Source organism: Coenobita brevimanus, chromosome 85 (genome assembly GCF_032717465.1).
Source record: "Coenobita brevimanus isolate Jiangsu-jjx chromosome 85, ASM3271746v2, whole genome shotgun sequence".
Lineage (NCBI taxonomy): Eukaryota > Metazoa > Arthropoda > Malacostraca > Decapoda > Coenobitidae > Coenobita > Coenobita brevimanus.
Window position 1 is genome coordinate 8,940,211 of NC_137038.1, and position 27,007 is coordinate 8,967,217.

The 27,007-nt window shown below is 43.0% G+C and overlaps 1 protein-coding gene across 1 annotated transcript in view; it reads left to right on the forward strand.

The window, feature by feature from the left end:
• The first annotated feature begins 1,570 nt into the window (after positions 1-1,570).
• LOC145410466 (charged multivesicular body protein 7-like) overlaps positions 1,571-27,007 on the forward strand; it is a 52,528-nt gene continuing 27,091 nt past the window's right edge. Inside the window, exons 1-7 of the mRNA XM_080280619.1 lie at positions 1,571-1,602; positions 2,551-2,751; positions 7,604-7,677; positions 9,604-9,793; positions 10,848-11,121; positions 11,309-11,430; positions 14,424-14,539. Of these exons, the coding sequence (XP_080136745.1) occupies positions 2,569-2,751; positions 7,604-7,677; positions 9,604-9,793; positions 10,848-11,121; positions 11,309-11,430; positions 14,424-14,539 (959 nt within the window). The 5' untranslated portion in view covers positions 1,571-1,602; positions 2,551-2,568. The remainder of the gene's footprint in view (positions 1,603-2,550; positions 2,752-7,603; positions 7,678-9,603; positions 9,794-10,847; positions 11,122-11,308; positions 11,431-14,423; positions 14,540-27,007) is intronic.

A 27,007-nucleotide genomic window follows, 5' to 3' on the forward strand; every position in this document is an offset into this window, starting at 1 on the left:
GAGAGATGGCATAGGCAGGATAGTAGGGGATGGGTGAGGTAGGGACAGCGGCAGCAATATGGTGTGAGGTAGGTAGGGTGGGTAATGGAGGGGATGGCAAGGTGGGGGAGTACCATTAGGTGAAGAGGACAGGGGATGCCACAGTGGGCGAGGCTGGTGAGGCGGGCACCGGGAAGGCAGGTGGCCTTGAGAGTGGTAGGTCCTGGCCAGCGAGGTCGAGTGGAGAAGAGAGGAGATCCCATAAGGTGGAGGTGAACTAGAGGCTGTCCAACATGTGTAGAGAAACCTTATTTATACCGCTCCCAGGTTACCGTCAGCCTGGCGCCGATGGCAGCCGCATATACTCGTACGGCACCCCAGTGTTCCAGAGGGCGTGCATTATAGGAATGTAGTTGATTTATTTGTACCTAGTGTGGATGGAGTGAGGCCACCATGGAAGATCCTTATGTCTTGGCACACCTGTGAGTACACCTGACACATCTGTAAATGGCTCACATGGTTGTTGTAGATGCGACCATGTTGTATCACACTGACTCCTGCCTGAGTGTGGGACTTACCTGTGTGAAATTCCAGGCCCGTAGCCAGACTTTTCGAGGGAGGGGGAATCTTTCCTGCTGAATGCTGGTCAAAGGTCTGTTGCATGCTTGCTGTGGGGGTCTGGGTGTATGCATAAACGTCGTTGAGAAGCAGCACAAAACTTCTGAACAACGGAGAGTGATATTTTGCCCTGATATGAAGAAAACGGACCGTGAAAAAGTAAACCTTTAGACAGGTGGGGGGGGGGGTCGCCCGCCCCTCTCAACACCCCCCACCCTGGCAACGGGCCTGAAGTCCCATGTAGTTGCGGGTGGGGATCAACGATTTCCACTTGTGGGCTGTGCGAGGGTGGCGAGGGATGTTGAGCACAACACGGCTGCTTAATCGTGCGTTGGGGGCGTGGTAGTCGATGTACGGCTACAGATCTCGAAGGTTCGAAGCAGTGAATACCCAGACAGCACGAATCATCGAATGCTGCATTGCTGGGAGTTTTGTAGTGTGTGTGTGTGTGTGTGTGTGTGTGTGTGTGTACGTCAGGCGGGTAACACCTTGAGGAGGTAACTGTGGTAACCTGGAAGATGCAGTGGCCTAGTATCCCAGGATTTTGGGTTAATAACCAGCCACAGGCTCAGAGGCTTATGAGCACCGAGGGTAAACGTCCCATGGCGTCTTCCCGCAACTTTACGTGAAAATTCAGATTCGGATTCAAAGGAGAAGAAGCCAAGGCCAAGGCATAAGTATATACCGAAGTTGAAGGGAGTTTTATAATTTATTAATTCCTATATATGCTCTGAACTGGTAACAGTTGGAGCAAGATACCTGACCTAATAACCACGTCCTTCACCACTGAAACATTAAATTCTTACGAGAATTAAATATTTACATTTTGTAGCATATTGCATGATAATAATAATTAGAGTATCATTCGCATAGCTTTCTTTTTATATTTTTTAACGTGAAAGAGATACGACTCAAAGTTTAAAAGCAAGTGACTGGAAAATTTATTTTAGTTGTGAACGAAAATAACGAGAGAGAAAGAGAGACGTAAACACTGAGGCATCCAAGGTGAACAATTTCTTGTATTCTGTTGTTTGTTGGTTTGCTTTCGAGGTACCAATAAGTAGTTTTAAGTGTTAGTGTATATACCTTTTGTAGCTACTTTATGACTTGCCTGTGTTTTTTCTGGTACTAATATTGTGTGGATTGTTACTATCCTCGGGCAGGTATTTCCTTTGTTGTGCTTGTTTTTCGTCATTTTTGCCAGGTGAACCATACATATCTCACCGTATCGTTAATGTGTGGTAATTTCTTAGATGCAGTGAACGTAATTGAAAATTTTCCTTTTTTTTTTTTTTTTTTAGACAGCAGTGTTGTCACTTGTGACTCATGGTAGCAGCACAGTAGGAGAAAATGTAAGTTAATAAGCCTCTGAAGGTGATAGCCATCTTCTAGAAATGCAATTATTTCACAATAGTTAATTCTTATTGTTATTTGCATAATATTGGTGTTACTGAAGAGTGCTGATGAATAGTAGCACCAATGGATAGTTTGTAGTGTTTTAGTTACTGTATGCTGATGATTGGTATTATTGCTGTTGTTTACACTCATACCCTGCAGCTAGGTTAGTAAAGTTAGGTTAGGGTGGGGTTAATTAGTTTGGTTAGGCCTGTTGAATTAGTTTAGGTACGGTAATGTAAGTTACCTCAGTTAGGAATAAAAAGGAATATTGACTGATCGGAACAGCAAATGCCGTGTACTGTATTATATGTGAACAATCTCACATTCTTTCTGCACAGTGAAGAAAGAAAAACATAAAAATATATTCTCAATTATGAAGATAGAAAATTTGCTCACGGACAATACCACACTTTACAGGTGCTTGTTTAGAAGCTCCTGTATGCTGCACTATTGTCTAACATGAATAAACTTGTCTGGAAGTAGCTGGACTGAACAAAATATATCATTGTATTGAAGGAGTTATTATAATTAGTGTATGATGTTATTGTTATTCAGTGTATGTGAGGCGCAAGTATGATGGAGGGCGGGGGCGGATACTTGCCATACGAGTGGCGCGACGATGCCAGGATGCGTGTGCTGATGAGCCCCATGCCTCACCCTAACGACACGGTGGCCACAGTGGCACGACTCACATTCTGGGGTGCTTGCATACATCAGTGGTGTCGTGCCACAGTAAGACCCACCTTCACTTCACAGGTCTGCATGCATCTTGTAACAATTATTTTTTTTTTACCTAATACTGTTGATAATACTAAGGTTGTGTAGGTCAGAGAGTATTCATTTTTAGGTCTTTAATGGAAAAGTTTCTAGAGAAGAGAAAGAAGTTAAATGCAGCCATCATGGATTTGGAGAAAGCATATGACAGAGTGGATAGACACGGAATGTGGAAAATATTAAGAATATATACTGTGTATGGAATAAATGGGAAGTTGTTGACTGCCATGAAGAGTGTGTATGAGAGTGCTGAGGCTGCAGTGTGTGTGGATAGTGAACTGAGTTCACTTTTCTGTCATTGTTGGATTGAAACAGGGATGTGTCATGTCATGTCCCTGTGGTTGTTCAGTTTGTATTTGGATGGGATTATAAAAGAGATACAAGGTAGGGCTGTGGATGTTGGAGCCACCCTAATGAGAGAGGGCAGTGTGTGGAAACTCCCTGTATTGCTGTTTGCAGATTGTACTGTACCAAGTATTGTTAACCCCTAAATGCCTGGATTCTCTTGACCGTACTGACTTGAAAATCTGTGTATGGAGCCGATTTTTCGACTCTTACAGAAGGAAAAAGTGTTATGCCCAAGGTTTAGAGCTTGAATTTACACACCTTATGCTGCAAACCAGAGCATGTTAGACCAACTGGTTACTGAGCTATACCTTAGCTTTTTCAAAGATTGTCAAAAATTGACACTGGCAACCCTTGCATATACGGAGAGAGAGAGAGAGAGAGAGAGAGAGAGAGAAAAAAAAAAATTGCACCAACATAAATTATGGCATTATAGAATGAAAGCTCTTGATTTTACACACCAGAAAATGTATATATTATTCTCATGTGCCGAATGTTTATCACGTAGCCACAGCAAGATCTAAGTAGCTGGAGGTGGAGGGAGTATGAAGGGATGGAGGGGGGAGAATGGTGGGGGGAGTGTGGCATGGAAAAATCAGCTTTATAGGGTTGGTAGGAGGAGCTGTGAGTCCAGTCACAAGCGAGGGAGGGGGAGAGGGAACAAAAGGTTTGGGGTAGTAGTGGTAGGTGGTGGGGGAATCCCCCCCCCCACCACCACCATGGATAGGGGCCCAGATCCTCCCTCCTCCCTACTCAGGACTTAGTTGTCATTGGTTTTCATCAATATATGTCACAATCAGGCCAAAGCCTAGTGTACGCAGTTTTTTACAAAGGCTCCTCTGTCGATCCTATTAGGCATCAAGCGAAACTCTGGAAAAGGATCGATCAATTCTATTAGGCATCAAGCGAAATTCTGGAAAAGGATCAGTCGATCGTATTAGTACTTTAGGGGTTAAATGAAGAAGGGGAACTGCAAGGCTTGGTGAATGAGTTGGGAGAGTGTGTAGGAAACGGAATCTAAAGGTGAATGTAGGGAAGAGTAAAGTTATGGTCTTCGAGAGAAATGAAGTCACTGAATGTACAGTGAGGTTGGATGGTGAGGAAATGGAAAATGTAAGTGCTTTTAAGTACTTGAGTAGTGTGGTGAGTAAGGATAGAAGTTTGGAGGATGAAGTGCTTGAAAGGGCACAACAAAGAAGAAAGGTTGCGGGTTCCTTGAAAGCAGTGATAAGAAATAGGGAAGTGAGTGTGGAAGTAAAAGGGTCAGTGCTTGATAATGTTATGATACCAACTCTAACATATGGGAGTGAAGTTTGGACCCTGTTGGAAGGACACAAGTCAAGAGTGAGAGCAGTGGAAATGAGTTATTTGAGAGGAGCATGTGGAGTTGCATGGAGAGACAGACTGGCAAATGAGGAGGTGAAGGAGCATTGTGGTGTGGATGTGGATGTGATAGAAAGTGTTAGGTGAAATACATTGAGGTGGTTTGGCCATGTGGAAAGGATGGGGAGCAAGAGACTAACGAGTGTATGTGAGTGAGGTGGAGGGAGGGGAGGGGAGGGGAGGCCAAGGATGAGATGGAGTGATGGAGTGGAAAAGTATATGAGAGACGGGGGTGTAAGTTGGGAGGAGGGCAATGAAATGGCGAGAGACCGGGCAACATGGAGATGATTTGTTTGTGGCCACCCCTTACAGGATTGTGTCTGACTATAGATAGATAAATAGACTTAATACTGTAAATGCAGTGTTTAACAAATCAAAGAAGTGGAAATCACTTTTAAGGGAGGATTACATTAAAAAAATAAAAAAAATCTTTGCTGCAAATTATGATAGCATAAGGGTGGTGAGGTTGATAAATAAGGTGTATATATATATATATATATATATATATATATATATATATATATGTATATATCTATTTGACAGACTGTATATATATATATATATATATATATATATATATATATATATATATATTGCAAGACGCATCAATCCCGTTTGGGGTGGCCACAAACAAATCGGCTCCAAGTCGCCCTGTCCCCCGCCATTTCACTGCCCTGCTCCCAACTCACATCCCCCTCTCTCATATACCTCTCCACCCCATCCCTCCATCTCATCCTCGGCCTCCCCCTCCCTCTTCCCCCCTCCACCTCACTCACATACACTCTCTCCGTCAGTCTTTCACCCTCCATCCTCTCCACATGGCCAAACCACCTCAGTGTGTTCCTCATAATGCTTCCTATCGCATCCACATCAACACCACAACGCTATATATATATATATATATATATATATATATATATATATATATATATATGCATTAAATGTGAAAAGTTATCCATTTCATGTAGCCTACTTTGTTTTTGTTGATTGAGAGAAGGCCATTGACAGTCCCTAAGGACATGGTGAAGTGGGCAATGAGAATGCTTGGGATTAAGGAGTGGCTGGTTAGAGTGGTTATGGCTGTGTATGTGGGTGCTTGCACCCAGGTGAGAATGAATGGAGATTTGAGTGACAATTTTTTTGTGAATGTTGAATTGTTGATGTGCATCAGGGGCCAGTCTTGAGCCCCTTATGTCATAGTGCTTGAAGCTCTCTCACATTGCTACTTCAGAACTGGACTCCCATGGGATATGTATGGAGATGACATCATGTTGATTTCAAACAATGAAATGGAGGTGGAGGAAAGATTTTGGAAATGGAGAGATGGAATGGGACACAAGGGTTTGAGAGTAATTACGGATACAACAGGTGATGACATTTAGACCTGATGGCAGTACCATCAAAGCAGAGGGAGTGTGGCCATGTGCAGTTTGCCACAAGTGTGTGGGAAGTAACTCTGTTGTGCAGTGCTTGTGATAAATGGGTCTGTAAGAGATGTAATGGTATTACAGATAGTCTATGAAATAATGTTAGTATCATGTGTGCAGTCTGTTGGGGAGAGCATGTAGAGATTGTCGGGAGAGTCTCTTGGGTTTTGTTATTTGGAGGACATGCTATGTGCTGGAGGTGGGGCTAGGGTTAGGAATGGTTGGAGGAAGATCAGGGTGCTGTTACTTCTCGAACATTGAGAGGGTTCTCCCTCCGTACTAAGGGATCTTTGTATGCAGCATGTGTTAGGAGTGTAATGCTGTATGGTAGTAAGACCTGGGCATAAAGAAAGAGGATATTCTTAGGTTCAAATGTACAGAAATGACAAATGTTTAGATGGATGTTTAGTGCATTCATGAATGCGAGGCCTAGGAGGGCTAGGATTGTGATTGAAGAGTTGAGAGGAAGGATGTGATTTTAATGTATTAGTGGTGTGATGAGAGAGGGTAGATTGAGATGGTTTGGCATGTTGAGAGGATGGAGGATGACAGTTGGGTGTGGACGGTGAGAAGTATAAACGTTGGGGGTAGGGTTGCAAGATGCAGACCAAAAAAAGCCAGGGATGTGATCATAGAGTGTGACCTCAGGGATAAGGGACTGAATAGGGCGACTACCAGAGATCAATCAGTGTGGAGAGCCGCCATTAGGTAACTAAGGCTGACACATGCAAGCATGTAGGAGCCTTTATAAACAATATGATGATATGATATGAACCAGTTTACTGGGTGTGCTGTTGAATGAGTCCTCAAACTTTTGTGCTTTGTTTCCTTTTTCTGAATTTATCTTCCCTTATCTCATGGGAATTAGAACTGGGATAATAATAATGATGAGTCTGCCCTTCCTCTCTTCCATCCTTCTTTCCTTCCATCCTCTTCTGTCTTTCTATCCTTCATTCTTTCCTTGTCTTTCTGCCTACGGGTGACTTGACACTCCCTCTTCTGTCTTTCTTTCCTTCATTCTTTCCTTTTCCTTTTGTCTGTGGGTGACTCTACACTTAGTGACAAGACATATGGTTTCCTGTACACCAGGAAACCATTTACTATGCTGGGTGGTAACCATGCAAGCAAATTTTGGCACCTGGTGGTTTAGTGGGTAATTATTGCGCTCTAGTCAGATTGAGCCGCTGAAGGTTTATATCCAAGTGGTGGTTGGGGTTGATTGCTCATGTAATGCCACTCAGAGATGAGTGAGGCTGGTCACTCATCTTAAATGTCGAGACCAACTGCCTAGCCCCGGGCTCCCACGCTCCTCTTGGGGCAATGTAGGATTGGATGGATTATGATGATGTTACTCATTAGTTCTCCAACATTTGTGCTTTCTCTTTATTTGTGTCTGAGTCCTGCTTCTCTCAGTCCGAGATGATCAGGACTGGAAGATTGGTGATGGTGAAGGTTGATAGTTCTCCATTTTTGTACTTTCTCTTCCCCCTTCTCCCAGTTAGGTGAGAATCAGGGTTGTGAATGATGGTGCTGTTTGATAGTTCTCCAGGTTTGTGCATTCTCGTCATCTTCCTCTTATTTTTCTTCCCCTGGATGCTTTACCTCACCCAGCCTTATAAATGGGAATTAGGGTTGGGATGATGATGATAATGTTGATGATGATGATGATGATGTTACAGGAGTGTGAAGCAGCATTCAGGCGTGGCACTCAGACCCCTCGTTGTCTCCCTGACGTCCTCCAGCATATGTTCAGGTCAGTGCTGCTGTTGTTGTCATACAAAAAAGTATCAGAGCTCATTCAGAAATTTCAGGGTGCTTTATGGAAACATGAATAAGGAGCTCTGTTAGTATTTTAGATTTTGAAATCCACAGTTTCTTACAAACTGTACTGTAATAGAAAATTTAATGGTAGAGTTTTGATAACTGGTTTTGTGTGAATGTAGTTTATAATTTTATGCTGTACCTAATATTATGGAGTTATGGGGGCACTCACCATCCACTCATTCGATGTAGTGCTGCTCTCGGGTAACTGGCCTTTCCTCTCTTCCTTCCTCTTCTGTCGTTCTTTCTTTCATTCTTACCTGTTCCTTCTGTCTATGGATGACTGTACACTGAGTGACAACCCAGATGGTTTCATGTACACCAGGAAACCATTTACTATTCTGGGTGGTAACCATATAACCAAATTATGACTCCTTGTGGTTTTGTGAGTAATGAAGGCACTCCAATCAGATTGAGCCAGTGCAGGTTTATATGCAAGGGGTAGTTGGGGTTTATTGCTTACATAATGCCACTTAGGGATGAGTGAGACGTTGTCTCTCCCATCTTCAGTGTCAGGACGAACTTGCCTAGCCCTGGGCTCCTACTTTCCTCATGGGGCAACTCAGGATTACTGTAGATGGTGATGATGATGATGGTTACATTTGCATTATGTTTGTAGCAGTTACAAGATTTGCTAGCTGCACCACATCTCACTGTTGAATGTCAGCTGCACTCCAACTTGAAGTAATACAGATAAAGCAATGGGTCTGAAAGCCTTCAACAGTGTATCCTTTCTCGAGAAGTTTTTTATTTAAAGAAGCCCCAAATAAAGATTGTTTTATTTGATGTTGCCCTAACATTCATTTAAATGACTGAATGTCCTAGGTAGAGGGAAATATTGAATTGAGGAAGACAGTTGCAGAGTTGACCACATTAGGACCAGGAGTAGTGGTTAATTTTTATACTGTAATAGAGAACTGAACAGAAAAGGAGTGAGAGTGCATTTGCTAGACCCTCCCTGATAGAGGACGGATGCATGCAGACAGATCAGAAGAACAGTGACCATTGATATACTGTAGTAATAAGAGAGGGAGAAAGATGCAGTGTTGTGGCAGAGAGAGAACATTTGAAGGGAGTCTGTGAGAGAAGGGTTATGAGATTAAAGTCTTTAGCTCCACAGTGTTAATAAGAGTCCTCTGTGGTTAGTTCCCCATGCAAGAGAACAGTGCTCTACAGAGGTGAATAAAGCCAATGAAAAGTCATCAGCAGCACTGATTTGAAAAAGAACAGAATCAGTTTGGGGCAGCCAATCTCAGGGTGTGCTGAAGTACTGTATTTCTAGTAACTGCAGCTCATATCCATGTGTGTAAGCCAATTATGAAAGATTTATATATTCTCCTTTTATTGCAGTTAGGATGAGCTGTTGCTACTGTCTGAGGTACTGTGTGCATTTGAGAGAAATGGGAGGGAGAGGCATGGGTGTTGATTGTTTTATTTAGTATGAGGAGAGAATTTATGAACTGTAGGCATTTACCGTCATTTTCATTTGCCCCTTCAGTCCAGTGACATATTTATCATTTCAACCTTGCTGTCTTGAAGCAGTGTATTGAACCATGGAGATACTTTGTGATGGGGTAAATATAGCCTTCATTTACTCTTGGCTACAAGAGATCTTCCCAGAGCTGAATAGTCATCTGGAGGTACCAGGAAAAATCAGTGAAGTGTATCATCAGAGTGAAGGGTTAATCTGTTTGGCACCAGAGACCTTTCGTAATTTGCATTAAATCATCCAAAGGTAGGAAGTTAAAAATATTAAAAAGTCTATATTTATTTCAGTAAAAATGTCATTGGATGGGGAAGGTAAACTGAAAAGGACATGGTTTTGAATTAGGTGGATAATGTATTCTCCTCCCAGCAGGCAGGGTGAACTGTTGCCATTATCCGATGTGATCCGTGCATGTGAGCTGCGCGGTAGGGAGAGCTGGGGGGCATGGGGGGCTCGGGTTTTTGTCAGATCTCCTGCCCGATATGCCTGGGGCTTGGTAAAGCAGGCAGCAGGATGGGGCGGAATCAGTGAAGGAATGATGGTTGATACTTTGGTACTTAAGGTGGGTTGATTGATTGCACTTGACCATATGGGTACTGTGATGATTTTTTCCATAAGGACTACCCTTTTCCTTAGCTTTTGTCTTTCCTTTTAGTTATCAGATGGATTTTTTTTTTTTTTTTCCAATTTATTGGAGACCTTCTTAATTCTTGGAAGTTAATGGATATTGTAATTAATCACTTGTTAAAAAAACAAAGAAAAAAAGAAAGTACCACTGCCTTGTAGAGTGGAGTGTACACATCCCATTGTTTTGTGTTGACAGTGATGATGATGATAATGATGATAGTAATTTTTTTTGTACTTGCATACAGTCACGCCCCAGTATGCGATTGGGCTACATCAAGTGCAAACTAATCACATAATGATCATATAACATGGGTTCAGTGGGGATAGGGAAGGGACCAAGGGTCACTTAACCTAATACAGTATCTATATAAAAAAATAAATTAATTAATTAAAATATATATATATATATATATATATATATATATATATATATATATATATATATATATATATATATATATTACCTTTTTATGCTTGCCCTCAGCACCCTCAGTAGCACCATGCATTCTCCTTGGGGAAGCACCTTTGCCAGAAATGATTTCTAAGTCACTAGTTTCAGTATTTAACAAAAAAAAGTTATAACTCCACTTATTATTGCACACTACACTATTCGTTGTGCACTTGCACAGTTGTTTGGCAACAGAGGTGGTATTTCAGTGGCCTTACGGGAGACAGTTACAGCAAACGCAAACACTAGACAGTCATCATGGCTCAGGCATCTAACTGTCGGCTTGCATGGAAGGCTCCTTGTACTCATGGGTTTGTTGTACGCAGCCACCACAGTTATCGTACAAGCAAATTTTTCCATCATATTGTGAAATTGGGTGTAACTTTTAGTTTAGTGTTCTATAGATTTATTGCATACCAAACTGACATACCAAAACCTGACTGTATACTGGTGGTGATGACAAAATAGTATAATAGTGATGTGATGCTAATGGTAGTAGTGACAGTGATGATGGTTATAACAGTCATTATGTATGTTGCAGGAAATGTGTGACCGCTTATTGAACACCATTCATCAGCACCATCACCAGTCTGCCGACCCCACTTCAGTAGCCCCCCAACTCTTTACCCTGCCACAGTTGTACTCCCTGGTTGGTGCAGCAGTAGCAGGGGGTTCTGCCGATATACTGCGCCTCCTGGTGGGTACTGTGGTATGCCAAGGTAGTGCCACAGCCACAGAACACAGAGGCACTACATTCTTCAAGTTCATCATGCCAGGCGATGGGTCTGTCCCGGAGATTACCGAGATGGAACTGGGTGAGGGAAGCTTATTCTACTAATTGATTTTATTCAGCATAGGAGAGACTGTAAAGTTTTGGGGGTTTGTCAGTGATTGTGATGTTAGATATTATAATCACTCCTGATAAGGAGTCAGGGATGTGTTGCAAAATATAGCAGCATTTTTCAACAACAAAGATTGTAAACTTAAACTTCAACTTTACAGCGGAGTTTGAGTTGACTCGAGCACAGAGTGATGTGGAGGGAGCAGTGCGAAGAATGACGGAAGAAGCAGGACAGTTGCGACAGCAAGCCAAGGGGGCATTACAGGCTGGGTCCAGGATACAGGTGAGTTCTGGATTAGAAGGCCTCCTCCTGAGAGGTGCCCTTGATTGTGAGGTAGGTTCGATTCCCTAGAGGTGACTTTCAATCATGTACAGTAACACAGTATGTCATTTACAGTTGCTTCATGTAGAGTTGTTTTTTGATCATGTAATGCCACCAAAGGAGAATTGGTTGGTTATATACCATTCAGTACACTGTACTAAACTAGGGTACCCTGGCCCTAACACCTTGCAGAGGGTAATGAGATTGTCTGTTACAGTACTAGTGTAGGCCTCTTGTTTCAGTAGACAGTGGGCCATGCTTGAGAGGGACACATTCACATGGTGACACTGATATAACAAAGCAATTTTGTTGCCTGTGTATGCAAATACTCCTCCTCTTCCACCTTAAACTCCCAAAGAAGTAGAGCAACTACAGCCTACAGTCCACCAAATTCATGTCCAGTTGAGCCTAGGCCACAACAACAGACAGAGGGTATTAGTGTGAGGGAGCCCTGTCGGTGTTTGGGGACCATGGATTTTGGGAACGGGCATATTTTTAATAGTGTTGTGTACAAGAATAAATAATTATATAAATTCTAAATCCACCAACATGCTTGCATGTGTCAGCCTTAAATATATGTTCTAGACCTTAGACTCCCTCTTCTGTCTTTCTTGCCTTCGTTCTTTCCTCTTCCTTCTGCCTGTGGGTGACTTACACTGAGTGACAAGATAAATAGTTTCCTGTACACCAGGTAACCATTTACTACGCTGGATGGTAACCACATAAACAAATTTTGGCGCCTGGTGGTTTAGTGGGTAATTACGGCGCTCCAGTCGGATTGAGCCGGTGAAGGTTTATATCCAAGGGATGGTTGGGGTTTTTTGCTCATGTAAAGCCACTCGGGGATGAGTGAGGCTGGTCACTCTCATCTTAAATGCCAGGACCAACTTACCTAGCCCTGGACTCCTACACTCCTCATGGGGCAATGTAGGATTGTATGGTGATGATGATGATGATGATACTGTTCATTGCACAGGAAGTCCTTGTTACAAGTTGCTTTTTTGATGCTAATGCTTGCTGTTAATTCAGTAGTAAATGACAAAGTTTGTCTACTAAAGTTTACGAAATCTGTTCAGAAAGTGTCTGACCATATGCTTAAAAAAAAAGAAAAAAAAAAAAGCTAACCTGTTGAGCTATCACACTAATCCCCCTTCTGACCTTACACTTGTAGCCCAGTGTTCTTTCCACTGCCTGAAACGTTTTTCAAAGTCAGTTTTCGGTATTTCGTCATGATCTCTCTTCTCATCTCAAGTCAGGAATGCTTCAATGGAGTTATGAGCTTGAGGTACAACCAAACGTCTCATTGAGCCATGTCTGTTGAGTAGGGGGCCTGCTGGACCTGTGGGATGTTGTGCTTGGCCAAAAATTCCTGAGTCAGTTGAGAATAATGGGCAGGGACATTGTCATGGTTCACATTCCAACTTGCTGCTTTCCAAAGGTCTGGTCTCTTCTGTCGAGCTGCGTCACAAAGATAATGGTTGACGTTGAGGTAGTAGTGTTTGTTGACAGTTTGACCTTCTGGTGTGTATTTGTGATGCACAACACCATGGTAGTAGAAAGAAAAACTGTCAGTTTGCAAGTGCATTTCTATTTGCTGCTGACCTCTCATGTTGTCTTTGGCCGAGGCAACCCTGTATGCTTCCACTGGGATAAGTGTGATATGGTCTCTGGATCATATCGGTGCACCCAAGTCTCATCTCCAGTGATAAGTCTTCAGAAAGTCTAGATTGCAATTTGCACATCCCGGCATGTCTTGAACAACATTCATCTGAGAGAAGAGATCATGATGAATGCGACAAAGCACCTGCAGGAGATACCAAAAACTAACTTGAAAAATGTTTCAAGCAGTGGAAAGAACACTGAGCTACATGTGTCAAATTAGATGAGATCTACTTTGAGGGTGATTAGTGTCGTAGCTCAACAGGTTAGCTATTTATTTTTTTAGAGTCTAAGGTCAGATACTTCCCGAACAGGCCTTGTAGTTATTTATTTGTAAACCTTTTCCAGTTCCTCCCAAATTAAAGTAACTAACAGTTGCATGAATATGCTGTAATATTGTAGAACACTCCCCTAACTTAGAATGAAGACTGCTTGTATAGTGTACAGTGTGGATAGATGCAGATGGAATATGAATTAAATTTACATTACACACACATACCTTCCTAAACGGGTGGTCAAGTGGTTAGAACATCCCCATTAGAGTGCAAACTTGCATAAGTTTGATTTTTAAGAGGTAGCTGGAGGCTTTTTAGTCATTTAGTGTCACCAAGGGAATAGGCTGACATGTATCCTTAAATGTATAGGACTTTAGTAGCCTAACTTGACACTGCTGCATCTCAAGAAGAGGGCAATAGGGGATTGACAGCTATATTCGTATATTTATATTTTTTCACCATCCATCCATCCATCATCCAATCCTACATTGCCCCATGAGGAGCGTAGGAGTCTGGGGCTAAGCAGTTGGTCCCGACATTTAAGATGAGAGTGACCAGCCTCACTCATCCCTGAGTGGCGTTACATGAGCAATCAACCCCAACCACCCCTTGGATATAAACCTTCACCAGCTCAATCCGATTGGAGCGCAATAATTACTCACTAAACCACCAGACGCCAAAATTTGGTTATATGGTTGCCACCCAGCGTAGTAAACGTTTTCCTGGTGTACAGGAAACCATTTGGCTTGTCACTCAGTGTAGAGTCACCCACAGGCAGAGGGAAGAGGAAAGAATGAAGGAAAGAAAGACAAAAGAGGAAGTGTAAAGTTACCCGTAGGCACAAGGACAAGGAAAGAATGAAGTAAAGGAAGACAGAAGAGGATGGAAGGAAAGAAGGATGGAGGAGAGGAAAGTGCAGACACCCGACAGCAGCACTACATCGAGTGAGTGGATGGTGAGTGCCCCCACCTACCACAAATATTTTCACATAAAGTATATTGCATCCTTCCCCTCTCTCAGGCGCTGTCACTACTAAGACGGAAGAAGCATCTTGAAAAGTCATTGCAGATGCAACTGGGAGCCCTTGAAAACATATCATCCTGCTTGCAACAGCTGCAACACTCACGCCTCAATAAGTATGTATAGCTAGTACGCATTTAAAGTTGTTCCATATAAAAATTGTTTCATTATTAAGTTGCTGATGAATTCATTAGGGTGCATCATTGTGAACATAAGAACATAAGAAGAGAGGATAACTGCAGTAGGTCGGTTGGCCCATGTTAGGCAGCTCCTAGAAGAGTAATTGAACTACTAGAATGAGATAAGGATAGCAAAGAAGAAGGCTCTCCCCCGCCCTCCAAACCCTCCAGCCGAAGCCGGCAGGAAAAAGTCAGAAAGAACACCATGCCGTATAGAAAAACTGGCGTGGACATTTTACAGGAAAGTGTGAAAGGAGAATAGAGACTATCATAGTGTAACCTGAAAAGAAAAGTGGGAGGTGAAAGTTAATTTGTGCAAATTTCTTAAGTGAGGGGTTTTGAAAATATATTTTTGGATGTGAAGAATTCAAATCCGCCTTTATTTTTGAGTGCATAATATTTAACATGGTAAATCTACGTTTCATTAAAAGCATATAAACTTCTCTCGGAAAACAACACATACAGTAGGATCTGCAAAATCATGGTCTTATGAGACTGGGTACTGGCTGCAATTTGAGAATTCCACGAGTTAGAAATAATTAATTACTTGGGGAAAATTACTTGCATGTCTGTCATCTTGGAAAAGGTGCCCCCCTTACTCACACACCAACATCAAATGGTCAAAACCTACATCAGATAGATCACCAGCGAACACTAATAACCTGTAAAAGAAATTCGTTAAGCATATTTAATGGAAATTAACAATATTGTAAGAGGATGAGAAAAAGGCAGAGTATAAGAGAGAAGTGGAGGAACGATTGGGCAAATATGAATTTGCGCAGATGGGAGACGTGGAAGGTGTCTGTAGGATATTTACAGAAGAAATATGTGCAGCATGTGATGTGGTGTGTGGAAGGAAGAGAAGACGGAGGGGGGTGCAAGGAACAGCGTGGTGGACTGAAGAGGTGAGACAAGCTGTGGCACAAAAGAAGAAAGCATACAAAGAATGGATGAGAAATAGGGCCGTGGAAGAAGTTGAGAGGTGGAAGAGAGAGTTATATGTAGAAAGAAAGAGAGAGGTGAAAAGATTAGTAAGAGAGAGTAAGAGGAGAGTGGATGAGGAATTTGGAAGGAGTTTGAGTGTAAAGTGGAGGGACTGTAAGAAAATGTTCTGGAAAGAGGTGAAAAGAGTAAGACAGGGTGGAAGTGAAGTTAGCAGGGGAGTGAAAGATAAAAATGGTAGATTACTAGTGGAGAAGGGAGAAAAAGTGAGCAGATGGAGAGAACACTTTAAGGAATTGTTGAACATAGAGGATGGAAGTAATGCAAGTATAAGTGGCTGGGGAATGGCTGGGAGAAGGAGAGAGGTGAGAAGACAGGAAGAAATCAGTAGGATAGAAGTCGTGGAAGCAATGAAGAAAGTTAAATCAGGGAAAGCCCCAGGAATTGATGGAGTGTGTGGTGAAATGCTGAACCATGGGGGAGAGATAGTAGTAGAATGGATGTGGAAGATGTGCAGATTGGCCTGGGGGGAAGGTAGAGTCCCAGAGGATTGGAAGTCAGGTATAATTATTCCCTTGTACAAAGGAAAAGGGGAAAAAGAAGTGTGTGGTAATCATAGGGGCATCTGTCTTCTTAGTATAATAGGAAAAGTGTATGGTAGGATACTTATTGACAGAGTTAGAGAAAGAACAGAGAAATTAGTTGGAGAAGAACAGGGAGGCTTTAGGAAGGGAAGAAGTTGTGTAGATCAGATATTCATTCTTAGATCTTTAGTGGAAAAGTTTCTAGAGAAGGGAAAGAAGTTGTATGCAGCTTTCATGGATTTGGAGAAAGCATATGACAGGGTGGATAGACAAGGATTGTGGAAAGTGTTAAGAATAAATGGAGTAGATGGGAAGTTGTTGAATGCTGTGAAGAGTATGTACGATGGTGCAAAGGCTGCAGTGCGTGTGGATGGTGAACTAAGTGAATTTTTCTCTTTGAAGGTTGGGTTGAAACAGGGATGTGTCATGTCTCCATGGTTGTTCAATCTGTACATGGATGGGGTAATAAAAGAGGTACAAGGTAGGGTAGTGGATGTTGGAGTGGCCCTGGTGAGAGAGGATAGTGTTTGGAAACTCCCTTTACTGTTGTTTGCAGATGATACTGTGTTGTTGAGTGAAGACAAAGGGGAGCTGCAAGGCTTGGTGGATGAGTTTGGGAGAGTGTGTAAGTAACGGAATCTAAAGGTGAATGTACCGAAGAGTAAAGTGATGGTCTTTGAGAGAGGTGAAGTCAGTGAATGTATAGTGAGGTTGGATGGTGAGGAATTGGAAAATGTGAGTACGTTTAAGTACTTGGGTAGTGTGATGAGTAAGGATGGAGGTTTGGAGGGTGAAGTGCTTGAAAGGGTACAGCAGGGAAGAAAGGTTGCTGGTTTTTTTAAAGCAGTGATAAGAAACAGGGAAGTGAGCATGGAAGTGAAAAAGTTACTACATGACAGTATTGTGATACCAACTCTAACGTACGGAAGTGAAGCTTGGACGTTGTTGGAAGGACATAGGTCAAGAGTGAGAGCAGTGGAAATGAGTTATTTAAGAGGAGCCTGTGGAGTCACATGGAGAGACAGGCTGACGAATGAGGATATAAAGGAGCGTTGTGGTGTGGATGTGGATGTGATAGGAAGCGTTATGAGGAACACACTGAGGTGGTTTGGCGATGTGGAGAGGATGGAGGGTGAAAGACTGACGAAGAGAGTGTATGTGAGTGTGGAGGGGGGGAAGAGGGAGGGGGAGGCCGAGGATGAGATGGAGGGATGGGGTGGAGAGGTATATGAGAGAGGGGGGTGTGAGTTGGGAGCAGGGCAGTGAAATGGCGGGTGACAGGGCGACTTGGAGGCGATTTGTTTGTGGCCACCCCAAACGGGATTGAGGCGTCTGGCAATAGATAGTTAGATAGATAGTAAGATTCTTGCCTGACTTTGACTGACAGCATTGCATGAATGGACTGGGGAGGGGGGTGGAGTTCAGGGCTCTCCAGCTGTATTTATTTTTGGTCGTGATCCTGTTAAGCTGAAGACATTTAAGCCACACCTAACCTAATCTTATGTACATTTTGGCATGAGGCAGTTTGGTCGTTTGCCACTTTAGGCCACTACAACCAATATGACCAGGACATGGGGGGAAGGGTTCCTAGGTTTGAGGCAGACTATTACCTCTCAGCATGAAGTGAGTGTGCTGCTGCTTCATACTGCCACCTCTGTGCTGCTTCATCCTCATCAGTCTCATCCAGGAACCCCTTAAAGTTGAGTGTGGAAGCGGTGTCGTTGTCTCCCTCAGCTACCTCCATGTTGTCATAAAGGTCATCAATTTGTTGAGCTTACCAAACAGTCGCGGCCTTTCCATATTTTCAGTTGAAATGAGTCTTTCACAGGTTACTCATTATTCCCGGATTACCATAGCCACTGGGCATTTTTATAAACTTACCACTGAAAGCTATAAATGAGGATTTAGAATGTGTGATACACTGACATATCCAGTCAGAGCGGTGGTTGGTAAACAATGCCGCAAATTGGAGAGATCGCTCGTAAACACTGCCGATGGCGACCTGCCAGCTTCCTTGAATACCCCAATTTTGTTCTTTTCCACTCACTTCCTGCAGTCACAATCTAACAGTTAATTATCTGTGTTGCTTACCTACCAAAATTACACGAAATCGTGAGGTTGTTATTATAGGTGGAATCACCACGCCCATCTGGTGAAGAGTTACTCTGATTCATTCTTTACCAGGTGGGCATGGCCTTTCCATATTTTCTGTTGAAATGGGTAAGCATAAAACATATCCTAGTAAGCATGAAAAATCCTTGTAATCATAAACAATATTAGAAAGTAATGACATCAGTTTAAAAAAAAATTAAACACAGGCTATATCAAGTTTCTTTGATTCATTCTTGAACATCAGCAGCTGACTTGCTTCTTGGTGTCTGATATAGCCCTCATGTTTTTCATGTGTATACACCCTGCCTGCTGTCTCTGTGACTTGTTTCACACACACCTCTGTTTAGACAGAGCATGACAGGGCCCTTGTGGAACTTGCATGGGCTTGTCAATGAACTTCTTTGCTTCTGCTATAGTCAGACATGTCAGGGGAAGTTCATATACCCCGTCAAACCAGTCTTAACTGCTCCAGAGGAGAAGAAGCACTGTGGTTGGTGGAAGGTGCCTTCCTGGAATGTATAGAAAGATCTCCCAGTGTATCATCATCTCCACCTCTCATGTCAACAATCATTTGGACACCAGCTCTCCTCTTCTCACTGTCATCTGAGCACAAGGGTGTCTGGATTATCATTTTGCTGAATGCATACCATGCTAAGTGCTGGATGGTTGGCAAAACAGAACCCACTTCAGCTTTTTTTTTTTTTTTTTTTTAAGCCAAACTAACCGGCTGAAACAAGATATGGTTTGGGTCTTCTGCCCAAGAGCTTTTTACTTTGATGTTGAACCAGCAGGGGTAGTACACACCAGCAATGGATTCCACTATCAGTCTTAAGTTGTTGAGGGTTTTGCCTTGAAGGCCATGTTTTGAAACCCATATGTGACAAAGCCTGTTTGCTGTTGTCGACCACCTTGAATTTTTCACTGGACCAGTTTCAAGAGGGGCCAGATCTTTGGGAAGGTCTCTAGTCCTTATGGCCTGAGTGATCCTATACCCATATGCTTGATCAGTAGGGATCCTTTACGACATTGTCACTCTGTGAAATAAGATGCTTTCCAGTTGAGAGTTTGGTGAATGAAGGATCATTTTCAAGTTCTGTAGCAGTGTCTGATATCTTCCCAGTGTTACCTGTCCACTTGTTTGACAAGGTCTTCCCACCCACTGCCGTGATAAAATGTCGCAGGAGTAACTCGTTAGTGTGGAGGACACAAACCAATCAGATCAGATTACGGCAAAGCTTGACCTCTTCCCAATGAATGGAACCACCCTCCCAGCCGGTGTTAACCTTTGTAGAATCACCTTCAATAGCCTGCAGGCATTTATCAATACCCTTCTTGAAATCTACTAGATGATCAGCAATAACTTCAACAGGTTTTTTTTCTCTTTGAGCCTTTCTCAGGAGTGAAGTGGTAGAGATGTCTTCCAAGTGGCTCACTGCACACAGAATAATGCCCTTCTTTGATGATGCTGGGGAACTGACAGTCTGAGTTGTCTGCTTTCAGCATAACTTTAGTTGTGTCTTGATGGCCGTCAAAGAATATGCAGTCAGTTTCAGCCATCTTACAAAGATCATCAAATTCCCGATCCAGGGATTCCATAACTATTTCTTGAGCCCTCTTGACTTTATTGTGATCAACTACAAGTCACTTGTCTCCTTCAGTGGTCAAGCCAGCATCCACAAAGCCAGCAGTGGTGATGGCAGCTGTGGCACGCAGCCTAATACCATATCTGATGCTGTGCCTTGCAACATTAGGTATTTCTGATGTGTTGTACTCTGGCGTTTCATTGGAAGTGGAGGATGTGCAGTAAGACCTCACTGTAATGGGCTAATTGGGGCCCAAGCCATTCCAAAAAATGCGAAATTCCGATAAAAGCGACATCTGGACTTCCCCCTACTAAGCCGGACTTTTTCCGATATATCAAACGTTAGTCCGGATTGCACAAATGGTTTTTAAACTGTTTTGACTATGATTGCTGTGCTGTCTGTGTTATAACTTCACTATATTAATCAAATGGTATAATATATATATAATAATACTGCACTGTACACTGATAAACATGTCTTTTATTTACCTTATTGTGGTGAACATAGCTGAAGTGGTCAGGCAGTCCGGACTGCTTCTGACTTTATCGGACTTCTTCTGACATATATAGGAATTTAGTCCGGTAGCTCCTTGATTCCGATAAATGCGAATTCCGGTCTATTGAAGTCCGTTACGTCGAGGTTTTACTGTTGTCTATATTTCTAACGCCACTTCGTTACTTCCATCCTTTCTGTCGTGAGCATCAGCTATTTGTTTTTCATTTTCATCATCAGAAAAAATTATTTCATTTGATGGTATTGAAACATCCTGCTTGCTTGTCTGCTTATATTCAGCAAACCTTTTCTCGTCTTCTTGCCGCTTCTGTGTTTTGACTTGTCTGGTGTGCTCAGAAAGATCTGGCAAGCCAATCTGATGTGGTCCAATAGAACCAGTCATGTCTCTCTGACCTTTAATGAATGCAAGTTCCTTCACAGGGATCTTCATCTCCTTATGGCACGTACAGGTAATGTGAGCTTCCCTTTTGCAACCAGCACCCGCAGGGCAGCCAAATACAGAACGGAGAACAATTTTACACTTGCATATGAAGATGTCAAAAAGCTTGTCAAGTTTTGCAGTGAAAGCATCTTTGACATCTAGCTTTCCTCTCCCAAGAGATATGTTTTTGGCCTGCTCTCAACTCTCTTGGATCTTGTTTAAGATTGTGACTCGTGAATTCACAACGGGGGCTACAGAAGAACTGTTTGCTCGTTCCCACTTTTCAAGCACGTTAGGGTAAATGTCCTTTGCAAGACTGGCTGGTGGGTAGTTTCTCACATTCTCACCACTTTATTCTCCTAGAAGTAGCCCATATCTCAGAATGTCTCGTGGAGTTGGGGGTTCAAAGGGCAACAACTCTCTACTAGTTCCAGTTAGGTTGCATATGCATGAATGTCCCCAGCCTTGTTCTCTTTTTAGAAGCCATTGTGGGGTCAGTTTCCACTGGTTAGTATGGTAGCACTAACAAACAAGGAATTTTTAACACACTGATGAAGATGTTTCATCATCATCATCTGGACCTCCTTTCCTACCCTAGGGCAGGGTGAGGAGTAGCAATGTCCAGACAGCCCAAATTTGCCCAGTCCAGTGGGCCAGGATTCCATTCACTCATTCAAGCCCCCGGAATCCTGGCTCTGTTGGACACACCAGAAACATTCACCATGTTTATTAGCTTCACATAATCCTATCGGATAGAGTCAGTCCGGACGCTGCCACATTAAAAAGGGGTGCCAAATTCCTGATCATGCACTTCTCACAACATTCATCCAGCCATCTTGAACTCCTGTTGGTTCCCTAGCCTGTGATTGTACCCCTGTACAGAAATAAAGGTGAGCAAAGTGAGTGCAAGAATTATCATGGCATAAGTTTATTGATTGTGGTAGGGAAGGTACATGGAAGAATTAGAGAAAGTAAGAGAGATATCAGAAGTCCTAGTGAGTGATAAGCAGGGTGGCTTTAGGAGTGGCAGAGGATGTATGGATCAAATATTTTGCAGTGAGACAAGATTGTAGAGAAGGCTTGGGAGAAGGACCATAATGTGTTCATGGCATTCATGGATCTGGAAAAAGCATATGACAAAGTGGACAGAGAAGGATTGTGGAAAGATGTGCACATGCACAGTGTAGATAGTAAGCTGCTAGGTGCCGTCAAGAGTTTTTATGATGGTAGTGAAGCATGTGTAAGGGTTAATGGGCATCTAAGTGAATGGTTCACGATCGGTGTGGGCATACGACAAGGTTGTGCGATGTCCTCATGGTTGTTCAATATATATATGGATGGGATGATAAGAGAAGTAAAAACACGAGTAATGGAGAGAGGGATGGCACTGGTAATGAATGATGATGGATGGAATATCTCAAATTTGTTGCATGCTGATGATGCAGTACTGCTTGCAAGTACCGGACAAGAACTTGGTAGGCTAGTGCAGAGTTTTGCTAATGTCTGTGAGTGTCATGCCTTGAGAGTAAATGTAGAAAAGAGTAAAGTGATGGTTATTGAGAGAGAAGGTGACTCCCAGTGCTATGTTACAGTGAATGGAGAGAGACTGGAATAGGTGAGAGAGTTCAAATACCTGGGTACAGTGATAGAAAAAAGAGTAAAATGTGCCAAAGAAGTTGAAAGTAGAATGACACAAGGAAGAAAAGTAGCTGGTGCAATGAAGGCCTTGATAAGAAACAGAGGCTTGAGTGTTGCAGCTCCACGAGGCTTACATGAAGGAGTGTTAGTGCCAACTTGAACATATGGATGTGAGACTATGATGTGGCATGAAAATGAAAAGTCAAGAGTAAGAGCAGTGTAGATGGGACTGCTGAGGAATGTATGTGGGGTGCAGAAGGTGGATAGCATACAAAATAATGTGAGAATGTTTCAGCCTATGAAGTAAGCAAAAACAGCAGTATATTATATATATATAATATATATCATCATCATCATCATCATCATAATCCAGACCTCCATTCCCATCCTAGGGCAGGGTGAGGAGTAGCAGTGTCCAGACAGCCCACGTTTTCCCAATCCAATGGGCCTCGCTTCCGTTCACTCATCATTCAAGCCCCCGGAATCCTGGCTCTATCTGATACACTAGAAATATTCACCACATTCTGTAGCTTCACTTGAACCTATCCGATAGAGTCAGTCCGGATGCTGTCACGTTAAAAGGGGTGCCAAATCCCTAATCAAGCACTTCTCGCAACATTCGTCCAGCTAGCTTGATCTCTTGTCAGTCCCCTAGGCTCACCGACTTCCATACCTCCCTTTCCTCCCTTCCTCACACTGTCATTCACCATTTCCATCCACCTTCTCCTTGGCCTACCTCGCCGCCTCCCTTCTTCAGATTCGCTCAGATATACACCCACCGCAAACTGACGTACGACCTACACACAGAATTGCTGTGGGAGAGTTGTCTGTCTTTTGCTTTATGTTTCCACCTCTACCAAGTGAATCTTTCGGTCAAGAAGTAACTGGCAACTCCTCTGGTGTTGGCGGGAGGTGTTGAAACACTCAGCACGTCAGTGCTTGCCCAGAAGCAAGAGTGGGAGTATACGTTCCTGTTGCTCCAAGCTTGCACCTCCCTCTTTTTTTGTATGCATTACTGTTTGCCCTGTTATTTTCATAGAGTCAAGGTGTCATGCCTGGGAAGTACTGCTTAAGGGATGAGAGGGTCTGTATCATTGCATGGAGGCAGGATAATGTCCCTGTCAACACGATTTGTGAACGTACTGGACACGCAAAGTTGACTGTCATGAAGATTCTTGCTGCAGCGCGCAGCCTGCCACATGCTGTCATACCAGAGCACAAGCATGGCAGTGGAAAGAAGAGGACGGCTTCCAGAGGTACAGGTACACTTCTGAAGAGGGAAGCAATCAAGACTCCTCGACTGACAGCAGCAGAATTGAAGAGAATGCATCCCTAGCTGTTACAAGACGTCTCAATTTGAACTATCCAACACCACTTGCAGGAGGAGCTGGGTTTGCCAGGCTGCACTGCGGCCAAGAAACCGCCTCTCACTGACAGCATGAAGAAGCAGTGAATTTAGTTTGCCTAGAAGTATGCACACTGGACATCGGATGAGTGGAGAAACGTTGTGCTTCCCAATGGAAGTGCATTTCAGGTGTTCCAGGTGCGTTCTGCCAAGGTTCGTCGCCCTGCCTCCCGTAGTCGATATGACCCTGCTTACACGGTGCCGACTGTTAAGCACCCACAATCAGTAATGGTATGGGGGTGTTTCTCAGGTGAAATGGGAAGGGGAGGCCTCTACTTTCTTCCTAAGAACTTGATGATGAATGGTGGCTGGTACATTCAATTCCGAAATATCATTTGTTAAACTTTTTTGCTATTCATGGGTGCGACTTTTTCATGCACGATTCAGCTCCATTTCACAAGTCAAGAAAGGTGACAAAATGGCCTCAGGATAATCAGATTGAGGTCCTCGACTGGCCTGGCAACAGTCCGGATCTAAATCTGGTACAAAACTGCTGGGCAAAGATGAAGAAAATCAAGGCAGAGAAGAAGACACCCAATCTGGACAACCTCAAGACTGAACTGACAGATGTTTGGTGCAAAGAAATGTCCTTAGATTACTTTAGAGATCTAAGTAATTCCATGTCAAAATGCATCCAACTGGTCCTGAAAAAAAAAGGGAAACATGATTTCATAGTAATGAATGGCATTTCATGAACAAACATTGCGATATACTATGATTTCTGTGTTTTTTAATATCTTGTGGGGGGGACGTCCTAAGTCAGTTTGCAGTAGCTGTACCTTTTTCATCACTCTGTTGTTATCCATTCTTTCCACATGACCATACCATCTCAGTACACTTTCTTCAATTCTGGTGTCCATAGACTTCCTCGCTCCATGTCTTTGATGAATCACATTATTTCATATCCTATCCATTCTCTGTACTCCACATACATTCCTCAGCAGTCCCATCTCCACTGCTGTCACTCTTGACTTTCCATTTTCATGCCACACCATAGTCTCACATCCATATGTTAAAGTTGGCACTAACACTCCTTCATGTAAGCCTCGTACAGCTGCAACACTCAAGCCTCTGTTTCTTATCAAGGCCTTCATAGCATCAGCTACTTTCCTTCCTTGTGTCACTCTGCTTTCCACTTCATTTACACATTTTCCTCTTTTCTATCACTGTCCCTACGTATTTAAACTCTCTCACCAATTCCAGTTTCTCTCCATTCACTGTAACATCACACTTGGAGTCACCTTCTCTCAGTAACCATCACTTTACTCTTTTTTACATTTACTCTAAGGAAGTGTTATGAGGGACACACTGAGGTGGTTTGGCCATGTGGAGAGGATGGAGGGTGAAAGACTGACGAAGAGAGTGTATGTGAGTGAGGTGGAGGGGGGAAGAGGGAGGGGGAGGCCAAGGATGAGATGGAGGGATGGGGTGGAGAGGTATATGAGAGAAGGGGGTGTGAGTTGGGAGCAGGGCAGTGAAATGGCGGGGGACAGGACGACGTGGAGGCGATTTGTTTATGGCCACCCCAGACGGGATTGAGGCGTCTGGCAATAGATAGATAGACATTTACTCTCAAGGCACGATGCTCCCAGACATCAGCAAAACTCTGCACTAGTCAGCCAAGTTCTTGTCCGGTATTTACAAGTAGCACAGCATCATCAGCATACAACATATTTGAGATTTTCCATTCATTACCAGTGCCATCCCTCTCTCCATTACTAGTGGTTTTACTTCTCTCATATCCCCATACATATATATATATATATTGAACAACCATGGGGACATGACACAACCTTTTCTCATGCCCACACCGACTAGTGGTTTTACTTCTCTCATATCCCCATCCATATATATATATATATATATTGAACAACCAAGGGGGTATGACACAACCTTGTCTCATGCCCACACCGATCATGAACCATTCACATAGATGCCCATTTACCCTTACACATGCTTCACCACCATGATTAAAACTCATGACGGCACCAAGCAACTTACCATCTACACTGTACATGTGCAAAACCTTCCACAATCCTTCTCAGTCTACTTTGTTGTATACTTTTTCCAGATCCATGAATGCCATAAGTACCTTACAGCTTCTTACAAGCCTTCACTATCTGTCACTGCAAATATTTGATCGACACATTCTCTACTACTCCCAAAGCCACTTGTTCATCACTCACTTTGACTTCTGATATCTCTCCTACTTTCTCTATAATAAATTCTTCCATATACCTTCTCTACCACACTCAGTAGACTTATGCCATGGTAATTCTTACACTCAGCTCACCTTTATTTTTGTGCAAGGGTATGAGCACAGGCTTTTTCCACTGCTGGCACTGTTTCACTCATCCATGCCTTCTTACCTATCTCCAGCAAGCGCTTAATTTCACTTTCTTCACTACACTTAATCATCTGTGCATACACCTCATCAACCCTAGCTGCTTTCCCATTTTTCAGTCGCTTCACAGCGTTCTTCACCTGTGTGAGTGTCACGTTTCCTGGCACTGCATTCTTTCTCTGCACACCCCCCAAACCAATCATGTTTACATCTGCTCTGCTCTCTCTATTCCCATTCATCAGGCTTTCAAAATATTTTTTGTCTGGTCCTTACTTCATCCCCATGGGTTAATAATCAACCACCTACATCCTTCACACTTTCACATTTTTTTTCGCTGTCACTTCTACATTTCTGCACCTCTTTCCAGAATAACTTCCAATTTTCAGAGTAATTTGCATTAATTTTTTTTTTTAGTTCATCGTTTACCTCCTTCATTTTCCTCTTCACTAGTCTCTTTATGTACTTCTTGGTCTCAGTATATTCAGTTCTTATTTCAATTGAACCCCTGTCCTGTAACCACTCTAGTCAAATCTTCCTCTTTTCCTCCGCTGCTCTTTTAACGTCTTCATCCCACCATGCCATACCTTTCTTCTTAGTTGTTACTCTTGCCACACCACACACCGCTTTAGCATTCCTAACTAAGCAGTCTCTGTATGCATTCCACAGGCTTTCCAGATCCATTTCATTCCAGTTCACTCATTCTAACTCCTCCCCTTCTTTGCACCTGTATTCATCTGCCATTTCTTTGATCCTCAGCTTCTCGACTTTCAGTCTTTCTCCCTGACTGCTCGTCTCACTCCTAGTCCACCTCACTCTTCTCAGTTTGATCTTGCATACCACAGTCATCTGATCTGACAGATCTC